The 27,783-nt window shown below is 36.7% G+C and overlaps 1 protein-coding gene across 1 annotated transcript in view; it reads right to left on the bottom strand.

The window, feature by feature from the left end:
- Positions 1-27,783, bottom strand: part of LRP1B (LDL receptor related protein 1B) — a 483,986-nt gene that overhangs the window by 186,363 nt on the left and 269,840 nt on the right. The window contains exons 15-24 of the mRNA XM_017740107.1: positions 26,815-26,937; positions 25,064-25,204; positions 21,662-21,787; positions 19,802-19,918; positions 17,835-17,915; positions 16,428-16,595; positions 14,556-14,738; positions 7,941-8,141; positions 6,243-6,488; positions 316-513 (exon numbers count right to left, since the gene is read on the bottom strand). Coding sequence (XP_017595596.1) covers positions 316-513; positions 6,243-6,488; positions 7,941-8,141; positions 14,556-14,738; positions 16,428-16,595; positions 17,835-17,915; positions 19,802-19,918; positions 21,662-21,787; positions 25,064-25,204; positions 26,815-26,937 — 1,584 coding nt within the window. The remainder of the gene's footprint in view (positions 1-315; positions 514-6,242; positions 6,489-7,940; positions 8,142-14,555; positions 14,739-16,427; positions 16,596-17,834; positions 17,916-19,801; positions 19,919-21,661; positions 21,788-25,063; positions 25,205-26,814; positions 26,938-27,783) is intronic.

Raw genomic sequence — 27,783 nt, 5'->3', positions numbered from 1 at the left:
TTTTTAATAAAGTGAAGATAAATTGCAAAAAAATGAAATAAATCAATATTGCACTCATTGGATCAGGAAGAAATACCAGCCCTTTGCATTTGCCATTTTCTTCCCCCTGTAGAACATTGCAAAAGGAAACTTTGATAACAAAAGTCTTTCTTCTGGCTAGACATGAAGTACAACCTAGATATACAGCTTTTCAAAGGCAGAATGCCATCATAAATTCTGTTTCTGTGAATGGCAGCTCAGTTACGACTGATCAGGTCTAACACCCTGTAACTGCAGGTGTTCTCACTGTTAAGAAAATAAAGATTAAATCCATACCTCCACTATCAGAGAGCTTGCCTCTGTAAATTTTGTCCTCTACCACATCTGTCCAGTACAGTAAACTCTGGCTGAAATGAAAATCAAGGGCTATTGTATTTCTCAAACCAGGAACTAAGAGGCTGTAGTCACGCTTGTGAAGATCGATTTTTCTGATCTCATGTCGAATAGAAAAAATTATGAAAGCCTCAAATGGATCTGGAAGCAGAAGATTAAACATTTCAAAGGAATAATAAAAAAATTTATTGTTATAAATTGATATAAATGACAAGTGGAATATGAAAAACAGAACACTTTATCAGGAGAAACAGATGATTAAAACAATTCATCTTTAGATAAGGAGTCTTTCAATTACTTTTTCAGTCCAACAGACTTCTTAATTCTCCCTTCTAGCATTATCTTTGATCCTAACTAGAGATATTAGACATTAAATTTGGGAATATCAGACTCAACTATTGAACTGTATTTTGTAACTCTAGCACAATGAGGCCATAATTAGACATTTAAAAAGTCACATTATCGAATTTAAAAATCTGCTTTTCAAAAGGTTCTGAAAAAAGGAACCATTAAGATATACATTGTTTCAAAGGCCAATTAGTGAAACAATTTACTAATATGTAATCTACCTTTTGAATATACAGTGTAACTTGTGTTTTCAACTGAAGTGCTTAAGAAAACCCCTCATGCCAAACTAACAAGAAAATGAACATTTTATGTGGTTACTGATACATGCCAAATAAATCTAGCTACCAATGACCTCCTCCTTCCATTGTTAATCAATTAATGCTACATGATTTGTGCCAGTGAGTTTATATCAAAGGGAATATCTGTAAACACATTCAGCTTTGGTCAACCACACTATGAAACTGATTTTTTTATTATAGCTCTTACATAAAGGAAAGGCTTTTCAAGCAAGTAGCTGTGTTAATAAAACAAACAAGGAAGCCAAAAACTGGATTCTATAAACTGTTGAATCAACTCACTATAGCCACTTTGATATTTTTTCACTGGAATCTTTTTCTGTGGGGAAGTAGTTGTTGCCCTCCCCCACCCCGAGTTCCTTCTCCTAGAGTGAAACACAGATTGTACTGGGAGGTTTGTTTTCCATACAATTAAACACTCATTTATGTAAAAGATTATTGGCAGTTTATGGCAATAGGCAATATTCCTGCTTCTCAAGGCTCCTGAGAGTCTCTGAAAATACTCAGTTTATCTCTTGCTCATTCACTTGAATACTTCACTGTTCAGTTCTTCCTGCAGCTCCTCTTCTCCTGATACCCATTGCACACACAGACTAAATTATCTGTGATGTTTTAAGCTAATCAGGCCCCTCAGCAGAGCTGTGTTTCTGCTCTTGAAGCACTTGTTCACAATTTGGCTTGAACTTTCCAAATGAGCTTCCTATTTGTTAAAGCAATGAATGGCTTTCTGCAAAGCCAATTTTTCAAAGCTCTGCAGTGGTTAAATAATTTAGTGCAGAACAGGATCACTGACATTAGCAGCTATTTCACAAGCACCAGTTATCTGAACTTGAGACACACTTTAATGGCACTTCCCAACTTCTGATAAATTGGCAGCTATTATGCAGGAGGCTATTGACCTACAGGGATTTTTTGGCAATTCCAGTGCATAAGAACAGAAGTCATAATCATCACCAGAAGCTTTTTTTGTATTTTTCAGTAATTAACAACACAACGAGAGAAAAAGAAATCTAATAAATGTGTGCCATGTTGGAGCATTTTTTTCATTCAAAGTACAGGAAGTACAGCTTAAGATAAATAACCTACAGTGAAAATGATCCTTATGAAAAGGATTGAAGTTCAATGGGATCTTGACAGGATTTACAACTGAATTAAACACGACAAAACCCTTCCCCTAAGCTTGGCTGACAACAGCCTGCAATACTGTACCCTCCTCCGAGCACACCTCTTAAAGAAGAGTGTGAATCAATACAGAAATGCAAGAGGAAATGAGCAGGTGTTCCAAGAGGTCTAGAAATCATGGCCTGCAAGGGAAGAATGAAAAATCTGGAACTGCTTAATCTCAAAAAATGGAATAAGATGATGACTGGAAGCACAAAGTTCTCTTAAGACATAAAAGGCTTATGAATTGAAAATGGGAAAAATCCTGTTTTCTGTATAAATGACAAGTAGGCCAAGGATTAAAGGCTTAAACTGGACCAGAAGGACTCAGAAAGACCAGAAAAACAAAAATCTTCAGGAGAGTGAGGCAACAGAACATCTCACCCCTGGGAAACTTGGAGTTTAGCACTAAGGGTGTCCTGAAGGTTTTGGAAAGCAGATAAACAGCAGCTGTATTAGCTAGGCTTTGATCTTCCTTCCAACCTGATCATTCAATTGCTCCATAAAATCAGCTACATTACAGTAAATTGGAATTTTTAGGCTCAATCAATTTTTTTTTTTTTTAATTATGCTTCCATCACCTGATAAACTCAAAATTTGACGTTATTTTCCTGATTCCTCTTTTAGAAATTGAGACCAAATACTTTTTATTCTGCAAGTTGACTAAGAGCATTTTTGTAAAATCTCAAATCAATATAATGGTTATTGATTACATTCTTTGAAACTTTCAGGAAAATTAACTGTTAATTTATTAGAGAAAAATCATACATTTCTGCACTTTGTGATTTCATAAATGCCTCAAACTTTTTTACCATAAAGGTTAGCATATAAAATATATGATGCAAACAAACTACATGAAAAGCTGTAAAAAAAGCCTCTGATAGAAGAAAACTGCCTAACCAAAGCCATCAAAAAAGTGTATAAAGTATAAGGCTTCACACTTTCCAGTGGGTTACATTGAAAATTCTTTCTTAGGAAAAATTCTGACTGAAGCTTACTGTAACAACAACAACAACAGCAGCACAGCAAGCAATCTACACTGAGCTTTTATGAAAATTACCTGCAACAAAAACAATAACTTCACAAAGATTCTGAAAAAAACCTTCATTAGAAGAGTTTTACATTGCTCAGAGAAGATTGGACTATTTCCCCCCCCTCCCATTTTTAATATTGAAAGGTATCTGGAAATTATGACAAAATTGAGTTTCAAACGTGCTAAGACAGATCAAACAGACAGACACACCATCCTCTTTTCTAAACATATACATAGATATATATGAAGTGATATAACAGAGTTCCTTCCCACTGCTTAAGAAAAGGCTGACAGTCAATTTTAAACTAAGCAAAGTGTTTCTGAGCTCATCTAACATTTATTTTACCAAAGTCTGAAAGGTTGAATGTAAACATGAAATTGAAGTATCTTTCAAGTACAGGTTGTTTTGTTTTTTTTTCTGAATGCTTATTATCATTTAAAAGAGCAAGTGCAATATATCAGCACAACTTATTTTGAAATGTATTCCAAGAGAAACCAGGAACACGAGTATGAAAACATATAATTTGTATTGGCTTTCTATTTGAATAATGGGGCTCTGTAACACACTCTTAGTTCCATCAATACAAATTCAAATGTAAAGGAAACATTTAGTGTTTGGGAAGTCAGTAATTCAACAACACTAGAACAGCAAGCAAATGAGATGAAAACAAGAGGCGTGGAAAGTGAAGAAACTCTGGAGGAGAAAAAAAGACAACACTTAAAACCCTCAAGAAATGAAGACAAAATAAGCAGGAAAAAGAGAAAACGGGGAAAACTAAGAAAGACTTTGAAAGAGAAACTAGAAAGGAAAGAACTGCTCAATTCAAGCATTTTAGTTCTATATACTCATCATCCTGTGACACATTAGATTTCGCTGGCAATTCATTAGATTTCTCTGACAAACACACTTTTTGATTCTGACTTGCAATCAGGAAAAAAACTTCGAATCCCATAATTATTGCATTTTCAGCACTCGGATTCCCATTCTAATGGGCTCACAAAGAAATGTTTTTACAATATTCTGAGAATGTGCTGCGCACTAACTGCACACGTCATTGCTGGGTACGTGTGAGATGCTTCCCTTCCATAGGAAAATGCTATTTCAGACAGAAAAAAAAAAAAAAAAATGGCTGAAGGGCAATGCTCTCATTTTCTTCTGAGTAATTTCTTTTTCCTTCTGGAAAACAGATCAGTCACAGTTCTAATAGAACACACACCTACTCCTGGTTCAAGGCATTTTAAATCACTACGGCTGTTCTAAGAGTTACTTCACAGGTGTTATTGAAATAGTAGTTTGGCATTTGGGGGACAGCTTATCTTCATAAGGTCACTTTGAACTTTACTTGCAATAGTATTACATAAAAGTTTTTTTTTCTTTATTCTAAGTTCATTCAAGATTTCAAGCCGAGAGACTTAAATGATGGGGACATTTTCAGTCTCACAGATACAGCCAACAACTGAAGTGTCAGAGGATCTGTCCTCCAGAGAACTTCTCGTGCCTTTTGAATTAAATAAACAAAAAAGAGCCAAGATGATTAGTGACTCTAAAAGCACATATTTAATATGGAATAATTTTGTCACAGCTTTGATGCCATTAGGGTAGTATCACTACAGTTTGTAAAGAAAGGTATCATTTTTCTTTATATCAGCTGACATCACAGGTCTCAGATCATATCTTTAGTATTACATTCTTTGAAAAAATCTGGAAAAAATCAATTTGTAACTTCAGATTCCCATCAACACCAGTAAAAATTAAGCAGAAATACCTCATGGGCTTAAGAAAAACCGAGAAACTGTAGTCTCACTGATCCTATTTTAAAGCACAAGTGAGTATACTTCACTTAGTTTTTTTCCAGTTTAGTTTCCAAATATTGGTCATTTCTACTTGATTTAATTTAAAGTTTGTTTCAAACTTTCCTCATACGAGTTACTAACACTGTCTTAAATTATTTTAATCCTTTCATTTCTCTAACCCGGAAAGAATGCACTTTTTTCAATTACTGGAAATGTCCATAATACAGCAAATCAGATTGATCAAAAATCATTGACAACCAGACCAAAGCACTGACATAAAGCAAGAACTTCAACAGCAATCACTGCAGAGCAAGAATAAATAAAGAATATCTTAATCATATTTACTGAATTATGAAATATCCAAATAAGCAATAGACAATGTGGAAGATAACTTCTGTTCAGAATTGCTAAGACACTATCAAAGAATAAAAGGTAATATAGAATACAATTATCAAAGAGTCCTAAACTGAATTATGAAAATCTAGATAGCAAACTCAATACTATTTTTAAGTTTATATTGCACATACATGTTTCTGTTTTACACACAACACTGCACCTGAAAACAACACCCCTAACATAGTTTCCAAATAAGTAGGTTTTTCTTTCCAAATTAGTTTTCCGAATTTCAGTACTTATTAACACAGTGAACAACGAGGGGAATACATTCCCCTCTCCTGTTTAGGCTCATGTTGGTTTTCATCTTTATTAGTGAGCTGAGCAGGCTTTTAGTGCTGTCTAAAACCAGAATGCCTTAGGGCAAAAAAACAGCTTAAACCTTGAATGCTAACACGCAGCACATAATGCACGTTCAACATTAACCTTCTGGACCCTGAACTAATACTGACCAATATCATGATGTTACAAATCGATCCAGTTCTTAAAAATACATAGTAGAATGTATAATTATGTATATACATATATCCCATGCATATTAAATATACATGAAAAACTATAAAACTTCAAACAATTTCAGAATTATACTGTATTCTGAACCATACCATTTCTAGGAACATCTGGTGTTAGCATTCTTAGATTAGGAACAACCTAATATTTCAATACCCTTTGCACATCAAGACTAGGGACAGTTTTAATGAGTCCTTAGATTGCCATCAAGCCCACATTTAGATAATCCCAGCCTGTATTTCTTGAATAGAAAAAAAAAGTGAAATAAGCTCTCAGTAAATAGCTATTAAATAGCAGCTATGAACATCCTGAATATTGAACATGCAACATCTTACCTGTACTAACACAACTTTCTCCATCCTTACTAAGCTTCCAGCCCTCGTAACATGAGCACTTGACGGTATTTTTATGCTGTTCACAAACTTGGCTACACTTCAGGTGCTTGGTACAGTAATCCATAATCTCACAAGTTTTGTTGTCTAGAGTAAGATTGAATCCTGCAGGGCAGGCACACACAATTCTTCCTCCAGGAACCACAGAACACTGATGGCTACATCCACCATTGTTAAGTGAACATTCATCTGAAATAACACAGAAAAAAAAAATAATTAAGGGTTGCAGGAGCTGTCAGTTATGTTGTATATACTTAAAGTCAACTAAAACACCTAAAAAGGCTTCCTAAAAAGACATGCAAACAAAATTTTGTATTTCTAAAGCAGATTTCTAGACTTGTTTTTAAAATTATCTGATATGCAACTGTTCATCTCGTAGCTTTACTGCAACCTTCCAAGATTTTAGCACAGCTCCACGTGCGAGTGGTGATTCTCAGGAGCCAGTGTTGGGATTGACCCCGTTTAACACCTTGATCAGTAACATGGACAGTGGCATTAAGGGCACCCTCAGCAAGTTGTGGCTGTCAAAGGAGGGGAAAGATGCCATCCAGAGGGACCTTGCCAGCCTTAAAAGGTGAGGCCCATGCAAACCTCTTGAAGTTCAAGAGCCGAGTACAAGGACCTGCACTGAGTCAGGGCAATCCCAAGAACAAACAGAGGCTGGAAAAATAATGGATTGAGAGCAGCCCTGAGGAGAAGGAGGATGTGGATGAGAAGCACAACCTGGAAATGTGAGCTTGCAGCCCAGAAAACCAAATGTATCCTGGGCTGCATTAAATAAAGCTGGACCTCAAAGAAAGAAAGGTTTTGTTAGACCCCACCTAAAGGACTGCATCCAGCTCTGGGGTCCCCAGCATGAGGAGGATGAGGACCTTTTGGAGCAAGAGCAGGGAAAGCCACAAAAATGCTCCAAGGGCTGAAGCCCCTCTGCTCTGGAAATAGGCTGAGAGCTGGGGATGTTCAGCCTGAAGAAAAAAAGGCTCCAGGGAGCCTTTAGGCACCTTTTACAGTGCCTAAAGGGGTTACAAGAGAGCTGGGGAGGGATTTTGGACAAGGGATGGAGTGACAGGATGAGGAGGAATGGATTCAAACTGACAGAGGACAGGTTAGATTTGATACTAGGATGAAATTTTTCACTCCAAGGGTGCTGAGTCCCTGGCACAGGGACCCCAGAAAAGCTGTGGATGCCCCATCCCTGGAACTGTCCCAAGGCTAGGCTGGATGGGTTTTGGAGCAACCTGGGCTAGTGGAGGTGCTCCTGCCCATGGCAGGAGGGTTGGAACGAGATGACCTTTAAGGTGCCTTCCAAGCCAAACCATTCCATGGTATGAACTCAAGCTTTTGTAGTTGGAAAGAACTGCAAATGAGGTGAAGTCCTTTCCTACACACCAATGCCCTTTAAATTGTTTACCTCCAGGAATGTTTTAAGGGGTTCGAAAATGAATCTGTCCCCTTTGCCTTATTTGAAGAAAACTAGTACTTCAAGCATAAACTCATTAAGATTTTAACTAAACAAAAATCCTCTCACAGGCTCCAGTGATAAAATTTCAGTATGATTAACACGAGAACCTTTTCCTCAACAAGAGGTATTACAACAGACAGCATCATGAGCAATCAGAAAAATGTGTCTAAAAGAAGTACCACAAAGATCGCCTTCATCAGATCCATCAGGACAATCTCTTCTCCCATTGCAGAGCTTCTCAGGCTGTAGGCAGATGGAGGTATCATTAGCACAAGGGTATTTTGGTGGTCCACACAAATAGCCCTCGCAATTATCCTCATCAGACTGATCCTCACAATCAATATCGCCATCACATAGCCACGCTTTGCTAATGCATCTCCCTTGAGGAAAAGAGACAATAAACACAGGAAATCAGACTGGAAGCAAACTTTAGGAGAAAAAAAAAACCCCTTCAAAACAATATACAGATTTTTTTCTCTCTTTTTATTTATTATGCTTTTCTATTAATACTTCTTTCCTCTTTGATGAGCAGAAAGAAATCAACTTGCACTTGTACTCTGAAGCATCATCCACAGCACTGTTGACAATCTAATTTTCAAAACAACACCAATACTACTTATTTCTGTGCTGAACAAAACTGAATACAGGCAGGAATACACATCCTCATCATCTGCTAAATACACCAAATGACACTAAAATTCTCTAATTATTTTTAATTTCTGCCTTTCTTCATCTCTCTTCTACTACAAGAGCCCTCCATGGGAGCAATGTTTCAATATAAGACTTTTAATTAGCATAGGTTTGCAAAGCAAAAATCTTTCTAGGAAGTAGACACAACCCATTCCCCAGTGAAGTCAGATAAATGATCAGCTTTTAGGCAAAATAACTAAAGCAGATGAAATTTCTGACATGACTTCAGTTTTGTCAAACCAGTGTTCAGATCACTTCTCAAAATGGGAAAAAAATTGTGTTGACCATCAATGCTTAGAGATGCAAGAAAACCACTTGATTAAAAAAGGTGGTTTAATCCTTTAAATCATACAGATATTAAATTAGAATCTGCAAAGACAGGGATTTTAATGAAAAGAGCCAACATTGTGAATGCTGACACTTACAGGTGTGTGTGAGATCCTGTCCCAAACTATTTTTCAACTTGCCATTTGCTACCTACAGCCAGGAGGGTTTAGCTGTAAATTTTGATAACCCCAAGGATGAACAGAAATGCCATGTACTTTATTTTCCAATTAATAGAGAGAGAACAGCTAGAACCATGAGTCATGAACCTGATCTAGAATATTTTTTTTTTTTGGCCCATGAATTAATTATGCAGAGAAAATCAATTGGAATGGGAAGGAAGATCCTGGGAATGTTTAGTTCCATTGACAGCAATTCTGGTGGATGCCCAGGAACTGACTGGCAAATCCTGAGAGTCACAAGTTCAAACGTGCTCAGCATGAACTGACATGACTTTCTGCCCACCGTGCCAAGCTTATACAATTTTAGATTTCAACTTTCTTTAAGGGAAATATTTGTTGAAGATTGGTTTAATGCCTTTGGTTTGACATTTTAGACTTCTTTTGATGCAAAAAATGCTGATGTCCTCACAGAAAGTCAAGGGGATAAAAGACAAAAGAACACTGAAGAAAGGCATAATTTTGCAGCACTCATGAGACAAATGTGAGACTGTTTTCACTTTTGGTGAAGAAAAGCAAGAAGTGAAGCTTCAGGATCATACTACATTGAATGTGGGGTTTAAACAACAGAACACCATTTTACCAGTGCAAAATCAGCTTGAAAACAAGCAGGGAGGGGTGTCAATTAGAATGAAAATCTTCCACTTTTTTCTTTAGTGGCCCAAGTCCCAAATATCCCATACTTAAAAGACAGAATTGCACAGGAAAGAGGAAACAAAAGTGGATGCGTGATACATATGCAGCTTATCATTACATGCAATCACAAGTGTCTCAAAGAAGTAACCCTATTGTTTATTATCTTGAATGATCATTGATTTTATATATTATTATAACACAGCAGTACAATGCAAGCTAATGGAAAATACCAACATCAACCAAACCAACCATAACCCAAAGTAAATTGAAGTTGCTTCCAGTAGAGCTCCTAATCTGTTATTTTAATCTTTTACGTGTTCAAATGTTTACAGAGAAAATCAGTTTCCCTGCCTTTCTTGTACCTTAGTGAAGATATGTTTTATGATGAAAGATTCATCCGTCTTTATGATAGATATGACACGTTCTTAAGTAGAATATACTTTCAAGGAATTAATCTTTGCCAAGATTTGCCAACCCAGACTGGATTTTTCTGGAATACAGCATGGAGGAAGACCCGGACTGGATTCTTCCTAGTGTATGGAATGGGGGAAAACCCGGAGTGGATTTCTCCTCGAGTACGGAATGGGGGAAAACCTGGACTGCATTTTTTCCAGAGTATGGCATCGGGGAAAACACGGACTGGCCAAGACACGGACTTAATGAAATATTATGACTGTCTTGAAATCATTATTTAAAATTCACTGAAGTATTTTTTCCTTTAATTGCCCCTTAGTGAAACTCACACTTCTGGCTTCCAGGAACCTTTTTAGTAAAGTTCCATTATAAATTATTTGCCTCAATAGCTGTATCTGCCCTTTTCCATCGCTCTTTTGCGTAACACAGTGAAACAGAAGGCGTGGGCAGCAAGAAAGCCTGATCCAAATGCTTCCCCAACGATTTTTATTTCCTACAGATATTATCAACAGAATTAACTATTTATACACCCATTCAGTCTCTGTCAGGATACTGAACCCAGGAGGTTTTTTGACTGATTACATCTTTAACCGCAGAAAAACTACTTTGGTGGAGCATTAATTGAACTGTTTCCTCCTACAGCTAATTCTTACTGCCTAAAGCTGCAATGTAACGCCTTCCTAACCTACAGAATGGACTCAATCTCATTCCCATCAACATTACAGAATGTTCCAATCTGACACATTTACCAAAATATTGTGATGGCAAATGATCTCACTTGTCCTTTAGAACACACCTGGGACTTAGATTGAATCACATTGTTTCAAAAATGTGGTCATTTGTCGTATTTAAAGCTTTTAGTAGAAAGTTTATAAATGACTCCTGGATGAGACAGGAAAAACAAAATGGGCCTAGAGAAGAGAGCTGTTACCACAGAAAACAATGGCACCATGAACTAAAGATAAAAATACTACCAATTTCCCATCATGCTTCTGGAAAACCTTTCCTTCCCAGCCCTCCTGAGTGCCAGCTTCTTTGGTCACACATCCACAACAGGACTCTGTCAATCCCCACCCAGACAGTACCAGTGCTGCTGTTGTTATGTCTTCCCTTATCACTGTGATCAGCTCCCATTGACTTGCTTTCCTCTATGTACATCCCTATTTTTCATTCCAAACAAATTCTACTTCTTTCCTCAATCTTTTTTCCCCCCCCCAAATATATTAATTACATGTAAGGAAAAAAAAAAAAAAAGAAAAAAAGTCTACAGAGTGGTATGAAAAAATGGTAGGATACCATCAACTGCTGCTTGAAAAAATAAAAAGGACAGTAAGTATGACAAATAAACATTGCAGTTCAGATGCACTGCTTACTAAACTGAAGTATGCATGGCTCTTTTGCATTTGTCTTCACGGAAGTACTTTATTATGACCATCAGAGTAATTAGATGACATTTTAAGTGAGACTGCACAGATTCTGCTCTTGGTGTAGCACTACTAACTGAAAAGTAGGGAGATGGAATAAAAAGGACAGATTTATGTAGTACATGAAACTGAGCTGAAGTACATGCCTGTCATAATTTTCGGAGAACAGAATCAGAATTTAAAATAGAAAGTTGGATCTTTGTACAATTTATTCTAGTCTAATTCAAAAGAAGCCTAATCTAATTTAAAACCAGAAAATAATTGACTAGAAGCAGCCCGAGAGTAGACAATCTCAATCAGGTGATCACTGCTTCTCATACCCCACTGCTGTGCAACCTCTAGTATATTTTTCATCACCCATCACTACAAACAAACATTAGGTGTTTATGAAAAAAATTAGAAAAGCAATTCTGAAATCTGGTAGCTCAAGTACCCTGCAGCATTTTGGCTGACTTTGGATACAGCAGCTCAAGGACTGCCCAGGTTGGAAAGTTCCAGCGAGACCAACAAAAATACTAAAGGTGTAAAAACATTAAACAAAATTGGAAGATAGGCAAGGGGATGAACAAAAGTGTTTATTTATTCAACAAATAACGTTGTTAAGGAGACATATGGCAGAAGTCATTCCATAGCCAAAATAAATGACTTTTTGGGAATAAAATGTTCCATTACTAGAGGCAAATGACAAAAGGCCATCTATGCAAGTTGTAGAATACCCTCTGTCATAGATCCTTAACTGAATATTGGAAAAGGAGCTGGGTACAATGGGTTCTTGAGATCAGCATCCCTCTAAGCAGAAAATTCCCTTTTGGCTGAATGCTGACAAATTCTGGTTTTGTAGCTTGGCACATGCTAATGTGACACATTAACCAAAGCCACAGCAAGGGAAGGCCCTGCAGCTACTATTTACAGACATAAAATGAAAAGAAATAAGCAAAAAACCAGCAGTAACATCTCCCTATTGCTCTTCTCACCAGCTGCCATTTCCCTCCTGAAGCACTGGCTGTTTCAGCTCCCTCCATTCACACGTTCCTACACAGATCCATCACATTCTGCATCAGATGTCAGATTGCTAGATACCTAGCAATCTCTGAGGGGAGAATTAGCCAGTACCTCCTCATCTGAACAACTGCCATAAATGTACAAGCCAGACAGCATTATTTCTTTAGAATCACGCACAGATAAAGTTACATTTCTTCTGAAATATTCCAGTAACTATTTCTCAAACTCATTATTATTCCTTTGTCCAAACCAGATGGAACAAACTGTAAAGTAACTAAACACAAATTTACCTTTGCTGTTTTCTACTACAGTGCATTACTACATGCCTCCTCCAGAATGGCAGTTTTGCTGCTTCCAGGAGGAAGGAAAATTGCAAAAGAGAAAATTATGCCTGTCAGAACTGGTTGCTCAAGTGGCTTTTCCACACAACAAATAAGTACGATCACATTTTCCTCCAAATCAAAGCTGTATACCCTTGAACTCAGCAAATGTTGGATGAAAAGTATTTTTTTGCTGTATTTCTATGTGGCAGCCAGAGAAGTCTCCTTTCATCCTGTAAACTGAGATAATGCCCTCCTTACACATGACTGCAAAATTGGGAAGTATATAATGAGGGAATGTAGTTTGGACAGTGGTCTTTGAAAGGGGGGGGTCTAGTTCTCTGTTGAAAAGAGAACTCATTCACACAATTATGCTGAATTTAAATACTTGCTCTTTCCTGTTATTATGGCAGCTGTACTTGGAAAATCTTAGCTTACCACCAGAAAGGATTTTCCATTCTCTGTATCTAAAATCATTCAGGATAAGGGAGAAACCAAAGCCCAGCCTAAGAAGCAAGCATTTCTGAAAGGTAATAAACCCTAACAACTAAAATCTACACTTCATCTTGTATTCCACACTACCTCTAACCTATCTCTCTGCTTTCCCTTAGCTAAAGTAGTAAGAGATCTTGTCTCATTAGCTTTCCAAATGTAGCTGATGAAAATAAACCTCATCTATTGAGATTTTACCTTTCTTCCCTCAAATAATTCTGCTTTTGCCACTTGGATTGGTGTTACTTTTTCCCCATTTAGGCACTAGAAAATACACTTCCTCAGGGTTTCTATCAATCAGTTTCAGGAAACAGACCACTCTGTTAGAAGTGAATAATCCATTTGTACTTGTAGAAAGTGTTTCATTTAAATGGTACATATTCTACACATCTTTATGGAAATGGTAAGAACACAAAAGGGAATGTTTTATTTAGACAACTCAGTATTCCATATTTCTTTATCTATACATTACGATTTTTGTAACTTTAAAATCCAATTAACAGCAAGATACTTTTGAACAGAACTTCTGAACATAACTCATCTGCAACATTTATTGTGCTTAGCTGTAACACAGGCATTAGAATGAGTTCTCCCTTCCTTCAATAATTACAGTTGCCCAGTGGCAACAATATTACTACTTCTTACAACCTTAAATATTGCTGTGAAAGTTAATTTAGCCCTAGTATCACACAAAGATTTGACAGAAATTACAAAAAATATTAATATTGTGCTGAAAAATACATTAATTTTTTCCTTAACGGGACTTTCCCTTAAAAAAAGAAGTTCCATCTAAACATTATTTGGCAAAATACCCTCATGCAATGATTGCCACATTCTTTTCACAACATTTAGTGAAGTATATCTAGAGAAAAGAAAAATCTATTTTAAACATAATCAAAGAATGTGTTTTTCTTCCAATACTCCAGATTTCCAGTGCTGCAGTTGTAATTCTTCAAAGTATTCAAGGTACTCTATACCATTTTATTCAACTTACTTCTAGGGCCAAAAATAAGAAATAGAAGAAAATTGAACTTTTGAGTACTATTAAATGCTATATTTGATTTGATATAATACCATAGAGAAAGGTTTCAGCTTTAAGTAATCTCAAAACTCATCCATTTTAGATTGTAAATTAGAAAACAGGACATGTAAATCAGTATAATTTTCTTGGTAGGAATACAATAAGTAACCTCACCTTATTAGTATTAAGCATTAAAATCATTAGCTAAAGAGTAGATAAGCGATCAAACAACACAGACTCACACAGACACACACTGAGTAAGTGAGAGGAAAATGCATTTGCAAGCACATACCTGTACTCTTGCAGGAGAACTTTGTTTTCTCATCACAGACTCGCAGAGTTCCATTACAGCCTTTCTCATCACTCCCATCTTCACAGTCCTTTTCTCCATCACAGCGCCACAACTCAGGAACGCAGTTCCCATCAGGGCTGCACTGAAATTCCCTTCCACTGCACCTTCCAGGAGAGGGAGTTCCTTAGAAAAATAAGAATTACATTGAAGAATTGGCTCGTGTGAGGTTTTGTCCCATTCCAAGTCTACACTGACTTAGTATCCTCTTCCTAACCAAAGCCAAAATCAGAGTCCCCAAGTATAACACTCAAAATGCCCTCTTCTATCCTGTAACTCATCACTCCAACACAAGCTTCAAGCAAACTCTTAATCCTCCTCATTTCCTTCAACCACAGGCTCAATACCAATTTTTATTTCCTTTTTTCATATCTGTCAGATGGGAATGAGCTTGGAGGTGTAGGAGGCCCAAGGCTGATGAAGTTTTCTTGATGCTTTATAAGCCCTGTTTAATCCTCAAGCTGCTTTCCCTCACCCTTCCTAGTTCTCCTGATGAGGTCCATCTCCTAATTCACAAAACTTGAAAGGTCACACCTGTGCTCTAACAAGGCCCCCACATGGGCCTGGTTTGTGCTATTACAGCACTGGCAGAGCAGCTGGAGCTCTTCAAAATTCCACAGCAAGGAGCTTCACTCAGTGCAGCCCTGGAATCAGCACTGACTGCTTCAAAGAATAATTACTGTGAGATTTTAATTATTCATCACATACATAATTCTCTAACTATTTTCTAGCTTATGGCCTTTTCAATTTTATTCCTGCTTTTCTTTTCCCAAACTATTAGCACTGTATTTCTATTATTTAAAAACATACTAATGACAATAACAACAAGTTTAAAGCAATGGCATACTTAACACTATCCTGCTTGTACCAAAAAGCATTATTTGAATAAATTCTTATAGCACTATTTATAAATATACATTTTATTTTGTTTAACACTGCCTTGCTGTTTTTTTTCCTGCATAATCTACATTATTGTATTCTATTGTAAAAAGTTAGAGCGAGGATTTAAGTTTCAAAATGGAAATGAGCAGGGGTAAAAGTGGGTTGTTCAGTTCCAGACTAATCATTTTGACAGAGATAAATAAAAATTATTTTTTGTGAATATATAAAAATTAAGGATTTTACTCATGCTGGCATTCTGGTAATTTGGGTATTTGTATGAGGTATGCAACTAGATTTAGAATATAAACTTACGAAAAGGGGCCAGTAATATTGTGTACAATTACTTTGTTGTATAAAAAACATTAGGAGAAAAATATGACAGATATTCTCTCATTCTGATCTGGTTATTCTTTATCCTTTGCCATAAGCATCCTTTCCTTCTCTCCCCACCCAAATAAATACAACGTATGGCATTTAAATGGGGTTGTAGTTTGTTAAAATGCTTTTATGTAAAAAAAGTCACAAATTCAAAGACTTGCATTACACAAAAATGAGAGTATTAACTGTTCCACTGCATGAAAAAAACCAGAAAATATCAATAATAACTTAATGAATGCTTCTTACTGTCTCTTCACCTAGACAGCATGCATCTTTGTAATAAGACAAACATCACATCTAGCATAATTCACTAAAGTAAAACTATAGAACTTATCTCACTGTAATATCCCTTCTGTTTTCAAATGCACTCCTCTTCCATAATACACTTCTGTGTTATCACATTGCACTTGACATTTTTCCCATTCCAACCTATACCAAGGTTAAAAGCATCTTCTCTTTTTCCATTGGCTGAAGGTCAGGTATTTATAACAAGGTATTCTCTGTGTTTATAAGTATTAAAATGTGGGAACAACAACAACAACAAAAAAATCTAACCTTCCCTGCTGCAGTTTGTTTTGGTTTCATCACTGAAATCTCCACAGTCATTGTCACCATCACATGCCCAGTGACTTGGGATACATCTGCCATTCTGACACCTGAACTGATCAGCAGAACACGAGTGAACACAGCCCAGCTCATCACTTCCATCACCACAGTCGTCATCTGCAAATGTTCATATTTTAAAATATAAAATATATGAAGGAAATATGTAAGGAGGGAAATTAATTTTAAAAAAGGCAAGAGGAAAAAAAAAGTGCAGTAAATAAAGTAGTATGCTTACTGCCCACAGGCATCAAATTATTTCTAATGCAATCACTATCTAAATCTTATTTACCTACTCAACTCTGTCATTTTGGGTAGTCTAACCTCTTACTCAGTTATTTAGTCAGAGACACCAGCAAGCTGATGAGAAGGCTGTAGATTTTCCTAATTTCTTTAGCTGTGTGTACCTACACAGGCTTTCAAACACAGTGGGTTTACTTTATTCTCTGTGATAACCTAAGATAGTTAACCACAAACACAAACAGCTTCATATAAACCAACACAAAAACCTGATGAATTTCTTTTCAATAGTATTAAACTTTGTTTCCGTGTGTTTACAAGAGTGCAAAGAGAAGAAAGCACATAAATAATCGTGGACTGTAGTTTCTCATTACTCTAATGTTGCAGTCATTACAACAGTCTTAAGGCAATTCCCGTAATTTGATCGTGGTCATCAAGGGAGGAAGGAGATAAATACGTTAGGCACACTCTAAAGGGTCTCCATGCACAGAAGTTCAGTCAGCACACTGTGAAAATTTCGGGAATTTGTCCATTTACAGCTGAAAATTCCTGTCAGACAAATGAAATTATAGAAACACCAAATGCTTTGGACCAACCCAACGTTATTAGGACTGGAGCAACATCACTCCCACGCCACAAGCTCTGAGAGGAGATTCATTTTAACATTCAAATATGTACTCTTCCAGCCAAAAGAACTAAATACATTGTAAAGTCTTGCTGGCCTTTGCTCTTCAGGGATGCTATTTATTTAATTGAACTTGTCCACAAACAACAAAAAATCAGATATATTGGTCACTGAAACCATTTTTCTAAAAACAGAAAATACTTTCATAAGCAATAGCTTTTCTTTTCTTTTTTTTTTTAAATAATAAATCATCTTACTTCATGCTAGATAATATAGTATTTGTACCTATTACCATATCCAATGCCTCATTCCTTATCTGAACCTTTAGTGTTGGTGATTTCTAGGTCAGGTCAGTAATTTAAAAATGCTTTATTTATTCTCTGACCACTTGCAAGCCAAACTGACAATATGAGTCTCAGAAAAAAAGAACATCAAAGCAGTATGTGTGTGATATTCTTCATATTCATTTCAGATACAGGGAGCTTGATACTTGCCTGAATCACAGAGCCATTTGCTGCTAATGCATCTTCCATTTCTGCAGATAAACTGAGTTAGTGGCTCACATGTTGGGAATTCTGTGAAAGTGTTCAAAAAGAAATAAAAACTATTTAACATACATCCTCTTCAGTAATGTTCTGCCACCATCCTATATGCATAAATTACACAAGTGTGTTGCAGCAAACATTTGCTTCCTTGCGGGTACTTAATCTGGAGAGGGAAAAAAGGTGAGACAACAAAAAAGAAAAGACAAAAAAGGCTTAAAGTATAAATACTGTCCAAACCCTACCCTTCCTCAACATGGATCATGAAATTCATCACTCTGTGACAAATGGCATAGTCCTACATTCCCATCAGACCAGGGCTGGTTTTCCCACTAACCCTGCTAGTATTTAAGACTAACTACAGCTTCATGACTGATACAAACTCTCTTTTCTCTGAGCTTATTTACATAAGGGTTCTCCAATTGCAACAGCACTGCAGTAAGAGACAGCAAATGGAGCACTATGAAACGAGAAGGTTAAGTACCAAGCTAAAGAACAGCCAAGAAATAAAGTTACTCTACACTGGCATCTAAAATTAAAATGTCAGCCTTCACAAGCAGTTTTTCCAAGCATTCCAGTAAAGTAGTAGAAATCTGAGACAATATAATTCACCAAGAATCTTCTGTACTGAACACAGTTATTTGTTTCTGTAATTATCAAATATGCTTCTGCATAGAGTAACTTAAAGATAGTTTGAATTTTTTCAGACTTCTTTTTCTTCTAAAGCCAATGGCATAGGCAGATATTGTGGTTAAGTGCTGCTGCAGTTGCACACTTCCATTATTTTTCTCAGAACAGATTTGTTTTGTCACTGCAATGTGTTTAACAAAAAAAAAAAAAAAAAAACCAAACAAGCAAACAAAAAAACCCCATAACACCAAAACCCCCAAATCAACAAGCCCAAAACAAACAAACAAAACCCAAAACCAACCAAACAAAAAGAGCAAGAACTTTCTAGAAGAAAGTGATGAAGTGTTGTCATCAATGGTAGCTTTTCTTCCCACCCTTTTCTACTTTGAAGTAGGATAACCACCTTTGTTCAATGAAGTTCTTGGTGTTCTCTATTTAATTTTTAATTAGAAGTCTACCTTAATAATATTATTATTTTTACTCATGTAATAACTTCATTTTATGCCCCATCCCTGCAAACATTCAATGCCACTTTGGTTGCAGCTCTGGTCTAGTGGGAGGTGTCCCTGTCCATGGCAGGGACAGGAACAAAACGGTCTTTAAGGTCCCTTCCAACCCAGACCACTCTGTGATTCTACACTTCAATACATCTTACTCTGTGATTCTGCATCTGCAGACAGCTCATTGACCCTTATGCTCTCAGACTCACAGCAGTTACTGGTGCCCTGCAAAACAAATGACTATTAAAATCCTTAATTGTTTGGCAGCAGCTGATTAGAGAGAGCACGCCCGTCTCTGCAGTATCTCAGCAAAGCAGCAGTCAGCACAGCTGCTGATACTCTCTCGTGATAGAACCAAGAATTTTTTTTATTTTTTTTTTCTGAAAAATAAAAGATCAAATATCCTTCTGTTGAGGCTTGAAACAGGATGATTTTATTGACATCTAGAATATGCTGAGGGGGCCCATGTGGAGAGGTATGCAGCAGAGATAAAGAATAATTTTTGAGGGTGACAGCATTTGATAATGGGCTGTAAATTAAAAAAGTGCTGATTGATCTGCATATTTGGTATTGTAGTTAAAAACTCATTAAGTAGAAAATGCTGCATTTGCTTTGGATTTATTTATTAATCAAATAAATTCTATTTGCTGTTTCAGAAATAGTATTATCAGTTCAGTTCACATGAAAAGAGATCCTTATGTGTTTTATATTTTACGGAATAATTTTACTTTTTAATAATAATTTAGTAATAATTTTTACTTTTTCCCCCCAAAAGAAAAATGCACTTACCACAGGATGTCATTTCATCCGTTCCATCTCCACAGTCATCCTCCCTGTCACACAGCCATGATGATGGAATACACCGTCCATTCCCACAAGAAAACTGATTAACCTGGCAAGTTCTTGCTGTCAAGACAAAACACTCCAAAAATACAAGGGAAATGGACTAGATCTGTTAGGTCTCTTGGTGGGTGCCTGATTTTAGAAGCTGCAGGGCTGGAGGGCACATCCTGGCCTGCTGCACCTTTCCCCTGCTCTGACTAAACATCATTCACCTCTGATTTCAGAGAACACTGGGGTCATCTGCAGGGCTGTGCTCTATCTCTGCTGTGTGGAATTCTTAGTGGTTTCTTCCTCATAAAAGATCATGAAATTCTACATATAATTATGCAAAACTAGGTGGTGAGAAGAGCATTAATATACGCTAATGCTTGAAGTAAAGAAAAATCAGGGCATGAAAATGTCCACCAACTGGAATATTAGTAACTTGTATTCCATAACATGAACAATGATCTTGTGAAATTCATATTTACACAGGAAAATGGGAATTAGGTTGTGTGTGATGTGCTTGGCCTCACTGTTCTTAGAATCCTTGCCTTTGCAAACGCTTAACTGTAATCATGCATTAAAGGAATCAATGCATGTCTTTCTCCCGACAAAATAAGGATCACTAAAGGAATTTGTGCTATGTAACTACAGAAATTACTTTGAAAGCTGATGAATAGTGAAATGCCACTAAAAAGCTAACGTAGAAAACTGTCATTACGTATAATTTTGTTTATTTAAAATGTGAACCTATAATAGTGGCAGTAAGAGCAACACCGATTTTTACTCCAAATTTTAAGCTTTTAGAATTCACCTGGATGTTATTCTACACTTTAAAAAAATGGCTGATATGTCAAAAACCCCAGTAACTGAAAGAATATTTCTTCATTTGTTATTTTCAACTACCATTTTCCTTTTTCTTCATAGAAGTAGCCCAAAACAAAAAAGACGAATGAAAGTTTAAAATACTTCAAAGAAGTAATTTTTTAAACGTTAACAGTGTTTGCCACTGCAGGAATAAAGGGAAAAACAAGACTACAAAATTCAATCCATAGCCAACTGACACAGGGATTAAAAAAAATGGTCTTCAAATTAGACTCTCACTCTACAAGCAACAGTTGGATATCAAAGAGTATCAAGGCAATAAGACATCGGGGAATGTTTTAATATACAATGAGGGCTGTCTTTCACTGTACTTCAGCTCAAAACAGTCATCAGCTTATTGATGGCTGGCATTTTGCATATTTGAGGTTTAATGCTTGTTTAGTGTACTCAGACAACAAGCAGTAAACATCATTTCCACACAAGCAGAGGGCAGATTGGGAATTCCATGATTTACTACAGTGGAATCAGTAAACAATCTTCATCTTGCTATTTCCTTAAAAACCCACTCTCCAGTTAATAACTCAGAAATGAAAAGGATTTCAAGGCACTGAGTGGAAATTGAATAATTATGCATAAAATAAATCAGCAAAAAATAAAATTTACAGGTGACATGGCACCCATCACAACATGTTAATACACAAAATTGTAACTGCCAAAAAAGATTTGTACCTCAAAGTTTGTACCTGAGCATTGCTTTGACAGTGGACCCATATGGAGAGATTAAGAGCTGAATTACTTTGGAAAACACAGTCAAGCACATGGATTAAGTAAAAGATAATTTGTATTCCAGCCTTGATGGCATCAAAATCTGAATTCATTTAAAACATCAATAATCAGATTACAAGTAGCAGACTGGTTCAGCTCAGTTCAAATCAGTCCTGAACTATTTATGGAACTGAAGTTAGAAAACCTGTATGCACAACCAAGTAAAATTTTTACCTGCACAAGTTTTATTTGATTCGTCTTCGTTATTACCACAATCATTAGCTCCATCACAAAGCCACCTCTTGGGAATGCAGCGATTATTTTGGCACTTAAACTGATCATCAGGACAACTATGATTGACTGTGGAGAAAAAAAGAGCGGGGTTTTTTCCCTAAGAAAATAATCTGAGAAAAACAGCTGTGAAATCTGTGAAAAGAGCACGTGAAATGGTATTCCCTGGTAATGCTGTTAGTGTGGTTATCCTGTATATATAACTGCCATGACATAAAGATTGTTCAGCACACCAGTCAATTAGAAATATTGCAGTGCTTCATTCATAAATTAAGTAACATATAGTAAAGATGCCAGTATGGAGATCCTCTTCTATTAAGTGATAAAAGGTAGCAGCATTTTATAGTGCTGCTATTTCCTTAAAGAAAGATGTCCTTGATCACATTTGAGCAGCGTGATGAGGTTTGCAAACTGAAGTGCAAATAAACAAAGGAAAACACCGAAGGGAGCAGATGCAAACTGCTAAGTGCAGATCCAAAATATGATACCACAGTGAGCAGGGATTTGGGCAAGTCATAAAATGCTTCTAAAATGAGGCACATTACTGTCAATGGCCACATATAGATCTGCTGTTTACTCACCATGAAATTGTAGGTGTCAAAAAGTGAAATATGCAACACGGTGTAAAACTAACCAAAAAAAAAAAATCTGGTATTGAGGAGTGAACAAGTTATCTCTCAAACATGTTTTTGCTGGCTACCAATTCTCATGGAAAGGATGAAGCTGAATGCACAGAATTTATGTAAATACTACTGGCCTTCTCTTGCAACTGTAGTAGTGTTTATGTTCTGCTTTTTTCATGCTAATAACAACATCTATTATTAGCAGATCCTGCTCATCTCGATCTAGACAAGAACAGTAAACTGCATACGGTTTCAAACGCTGGCTTAAAAATAATCTCCAGCTATTTTTCACCTACTCAGCCATCCACAGTCTCTTTTTTAAAGTTTAACATACATCTGGAAACAAAGGGTATTTAAAATGAAAGGATGTCTTGCAGGCTTATCCTTGACATTTCAGTAGCTTTTATCTTTGACCTTTCTGCCTATTCTTCCAATTGCAGACAACACAGAGCGAGGGTGATATCAATAGCACATGAACCCTCTGTGAGTGGTTTGTGTGCAGGGTGCAGAAATACAGGAAGTAGAGATTAGTTAACAATCTGAGCAGAAAGCTGTCCCACATCTCATACTTCCGAAGCAACATACTTTGCAATGTGACTGGAGAACAAAACTGGAAGCATCCAAGTAATAAAATCACAAGTTGAAGATTTTTTTTTTAAAATTTGACTTTAATACTTGACACAGATACTGCTTTAAATGGTAGTTAAGCTTTTGCTCATATACATTTAGCAACATGTGTGTATTCTACTCATAATTGCAAATATTTCAAACTCATAAAGAACTATTGGAGTTACCACGGCAACTGCTGAGCTCAATGTTATCACACTGGCCATGTAAACTGTAGATCACATTCAGGTTTATGACCACATTATGATTTCATTTATATCTGTATAAATCCTCAGAGAATTACAAGCTTTGATCAATGAACTGGTCTTCCTTACACTAATTTAAAAGACAATCAAGTCAAATCTGCTGAAAGATTTTCCTTCTCACTGTGTTTATTAGTTGAACTCCTTAATTTAAGTGAAAGAAAGAGACCCCAGTATCAAAACAAAATTCAAAACTAGAAAAAATATTTCAAAAAGTATTGTTGAAATCAGGAATGACTACTACATGCAGCTATCAAAATACATAAATGCTGGGAAAACAAAAAAAAAAAAAAACCAACAAACAAACCCCAAACTGGTCATTTAATAGATATATTGAAAAAGGTCTAGGCATTACAGATGATCACAAGATCAGTTTGCATCAGCAGCATCAGGCCTGTGTGAAGCAGGCAAGACTTACTCAAGGATGAATAAACCATCACCCTTCACAAACACACTCTCTCAGCCTAACCAGCTTCACAAAAGCCTCAGCAGAAATACACACATCCAGTTTTGGACATCCATCCCCGAGAATCACTTAGAAAAGAGCAATGAAATCTAAAGAAAACCTGACATAATCTACAAGGGGGGAAAAAAAACCAAACAAACAAACCAAAAAACCCAATGAAAAACTAACAAAACCCAAGAACAGTTTAGAGTTGTTTGGTCTCGAAGAGATAAGAAAGAGACACTATGATAAGAGTTTTCAGACACAGAGAACAACAGTGCAGAGTAGAAGAGAGTTCATTTCTACAACTGATTGGGAGAAATAATGTACTTTCATTCTGTAAAGGATATTTGGTTTAGAGAAGTAAGCTAAGGACAGAAATAGAAAGCATTGAGACAAATAGAATAAGGAAAAGAATTCTCAGTGCTGCTACACTAATTTAATAGCAGGTTACTTAAGGACCTTCCAGAAATGACAGGTACATAATTGGTACGTTTTCTATTATTTTTCATTTCAACAGTGGAATTCCCGTGCAGCAAAAAAATACATCTGTTGTAAAACTGTAACTTCAAAGACAAAGTATATCTAATTTAGTACTGGAAGTGGTTTAGGGACTTGGGTTTTGGTTTTGCTGCAGGTTTGATTTTCTTGGTGGGGGGATTTGGGGGGGAGTTGTTTGCTTTGTTTGTTCGTTTGGTTGTTTGTGGGGTTTTTGGGTTTTGTTTTTGGTTTTTCAGGTTTTTTTTTTTTCTTTTTTTCCTGAGGATTTTTGTTGGATTTTTTTTTTTTTTAAGAAATGTATTATACAATTTCAGTAATTTTCATGGTTGGAAGGGACCTGCTGAGATCCCCTGGTGTAATCCCCTGCCTGAGCAGGGCCAGATAGAGCAGGTTTCTCAGGACTGTGTCCACACAAATTTTGAGCATCTCCACAGACAGAAACTCCACAACCAATTATGGGCAATCTACTGCAGTGTCTGACAGTAAAAAACGTTATATTTCAGATGTTCAGATAAAATTAATGCTTTGCAGTTTGTGCCCATTACCTCTACTCCTGCTAGTGACACTACCAAGAACAGCATGGCTCCCTTTTTCCATTCCCTCCCATCGGGTGTTATACTGTGACCCATGCAAAAAATAGTGGAAAACAAAGCAAAAACCACCAATATTTAAAGAATCAGCAATGATGATCCCAACCCCAAAATATAACTGCTCTTGCACTGCACTATGAAATGAGTGCACCAGTGAGATTCGAAAGGGCTACTATTACCGTACGCAGGGAAAGGAGGAAATGAAAGATTTGCATGGATGGCTTAAGGGTGATCACTTTTGTTTGGCTGGCATTGCTTAGTTTGCAATCCCTGAAATCCAGCACGGGCTGTGGGTGAAAAGGCAAATGCATACGTACAGCAGATGTCGGAGTGCTCGTCGCTGCCGTCCAGGCAGTCGTCGTCCCCGTCGCAGCGCCAGCGCTCCTGGATGCAGCGCTTGTTGCTGCACTGGAACTGCTCAGCCTTGCACAGCTGGGGCATCACCTCTCCCTCTTTAACTGGGAAAAATATCCAACAAGCACATCTCTTTATCTGCTTGATAAATCCAGAGTGCAATGCTGCCCCTACATAAATACATATCAATTCTTGTTCTTGCTACTAGGAACATTTTTACGTAAGCTCGGCGTGTCTGAGGTAATTCCACCTGCAGCCCGTAGTAGCACAAGTATCTGAGTGCACTACACTGTACAGTAGTATACACTACACTGTGTAGAATGTACTACAAATAAAGGGAAAAACTCTGAATAGAATGGCATTCAAACTGGTTTTCAAATTGCTGCTTAGAGGACAGTGTAAAAATATCTGTTTAAAATATTGCAATACCTCATCAACAGCAAAAAGGAAATATTCTGACAGTCATTGGCCAAAATCTGGAGCACATTTAGGGATAGAAAATGATTACTAAAAAACTGATTCTTGTATCCAAGCAACAACTCAAACACCTGCATTATGCACTGGTACAGACTTGGCAGAAAAGAAAGGATAAAATTCTGCTGGGGTAGAGTTATGTAGCAAGCTACAAGCTTATTGATAAAGCCAGGCAGATGTATTTCTCAACATCAGGTTCAGAATGCTCCGTGTGTAAATACCACACATCAGTCTATGTGTGAGGACCCTGTGAGGAATACCAGAGTCCTTGGAAAGAGCCAGTGTGCTGGGGAAAAAGCAGGAACTCTGTCTCATTCCAGTCTCCATCTCTACCCTCTCTTCCTAATGCCTACATTCCATCTTTCCAGTGAGGAGTCCACCTTGCAGTAATTTCTGCTAAAAGAGAAAAATAGCCATTTTTTTAACAACACTGATGGCTCTGCCTGCCATGGATTTGGGTCAAATCCAAGGTCATTACAAGTTCCATAATGTTCATCATGTTAGGAAATAATCCTTATGCTTTACTCATCTCTACTGAACTTATTGCTGGAGACTCATGTAAAATGTTACACACTTCACTTCAAGAAATAGATCAAAGAGACTTAAAAAAAAAGAGAAAATTTTTAGAAAGTTACAGACACCAAGTCTAAACATTAAAAAAAACCAACCAAACCTGTAGTACCTGGCAAGTTATTATATTAACTGAAAATCCCACCTTTTATTATACCAATTTTTATCATTGTTTCAATGAAGATATCTAAAGAAAAGAGCAAAGACAGCAATATTTGCACACTCTGTGTCAGAACCTATTATATATAAATACATCTACTTAACATGTTTTATGAACAGTTTCATCATGCAGGTTTCAATGTCACATTTCCATTTAAGATACTAAGTCAGTAAAATAATCTGAAAACTGTTCATATATATTTAATTTAATAATTATATGGATTAATTTCTGATATTTTAGAAGAGGTCAGTGTACTATTTGGGTGCTTTATCATATCAGATATGCTGAAATATTTTTCAACGCATTTTATCCTTAAATAGTGTATTTGATATTCTGTTTTCTCTGGAAAATCTTTTGCATTCTGTAAACTGTCTTTAACTAGAATCTTTATTCAAGTAAATTTATTTGTCTTATAGAACCTCTAGGAGGCCACACTTTCTGGTTTTATTTTCAGGTCTGACTCGATCCCTTAACAGCAGCATCAACTCAGATATTCTGTAAGAATCTTACTCATGCAGGTTGTACTGTTTTCCTCCAAAAGCTGATTATCAGCACAGGCACAAACTCTGCCTCCAGGAATGGCCAAACAAAGAGTGCTGCAGCCTCCATTATTAACACGACAGGCATTATCACCTGGGAAAAGAAATAAAAAGCAACTTTAAAACTAACAGCCATGCTAGGACTAAACAATGGGGTTTTGGGGAGGGTTTTTAGTTGTTTTTTCTTTTTTCTTTAGGAACATAAACAGATGAAGAATTTTTTGCCATTATTTTCCTTTTGTTTTAGGAGCACATTATTCTCATAGTTTAGTTATGGTGGGTTATAATATTTAAACATATTTAGTTACAGGTTACAATATTCTATAACAATAATAAAACCCCACAAAAAAACCTGCACCATCAGCTCACAGCATTCTACCTTCCTGTTTTGTGAGGGGAACAAATACTGAAAATATTTGGCACAGCTACATGCACATAGTGGCTTCAAGGAATCAAACAGAACATAAAGGAATATTCTGAAGCTAACTGGCATCTGTACACGTTAAAACAATGTGGCTACAAATGCAGATTAAGAAAAAAGAGAAAGGAAACAAATTGAAAGTACAAAAAGATCTACGACAGATAGAATACAGACAAATATTCCACTACTCCTTTCTGAACACATCTGCCATTGCTCTGCTTTTTTTTTCCACGTTGTTGTTCCTTCCCCAAAGCTGTTCCCATGAAGACACTCACAGCTGTCAGGTGTTTTAACCATGTACCAAAGGCTGCTGCATCCTCTCCACCTCATTCCTGAGGCAACCAGACTTAAAGTCACCGAGAGCCCACAAATGTCACCATTTCTGTTTGTGTCACTTCGGTCATGACCTAATTGCTTAGATCTGCACTGCTGAGGACACCCAGCCTCTTAGGAGCAAAGCTCTGCTGATTCCAGGTGCTGGTGAGAAGCGATAATGACCAAGCAAGCTGTAAAATTTCA

The sequence above is a fragment of the Corvus brachyrhynchos genome, unplaced genomic scaffold (assembly GCF_000691975.1).
Source record: "Corvus brachyrhynchos isolate BGI_N302 unplaced genomic scaffold, ASM69197v1 scaffold126, whole genome shotgun sequence".
NCBI classification, from domain to species: Eukaryota; Metazoa; Chordata; class Aves; order Passeriformes; family Corvidae; genus Corvus; species Corvus brachyrhynchos.
The sequence above is the reverse complement of the archived record's forward strand: the minus strand, read 5'-3'. Positions and strand labels throughout refer to the sequence as shown.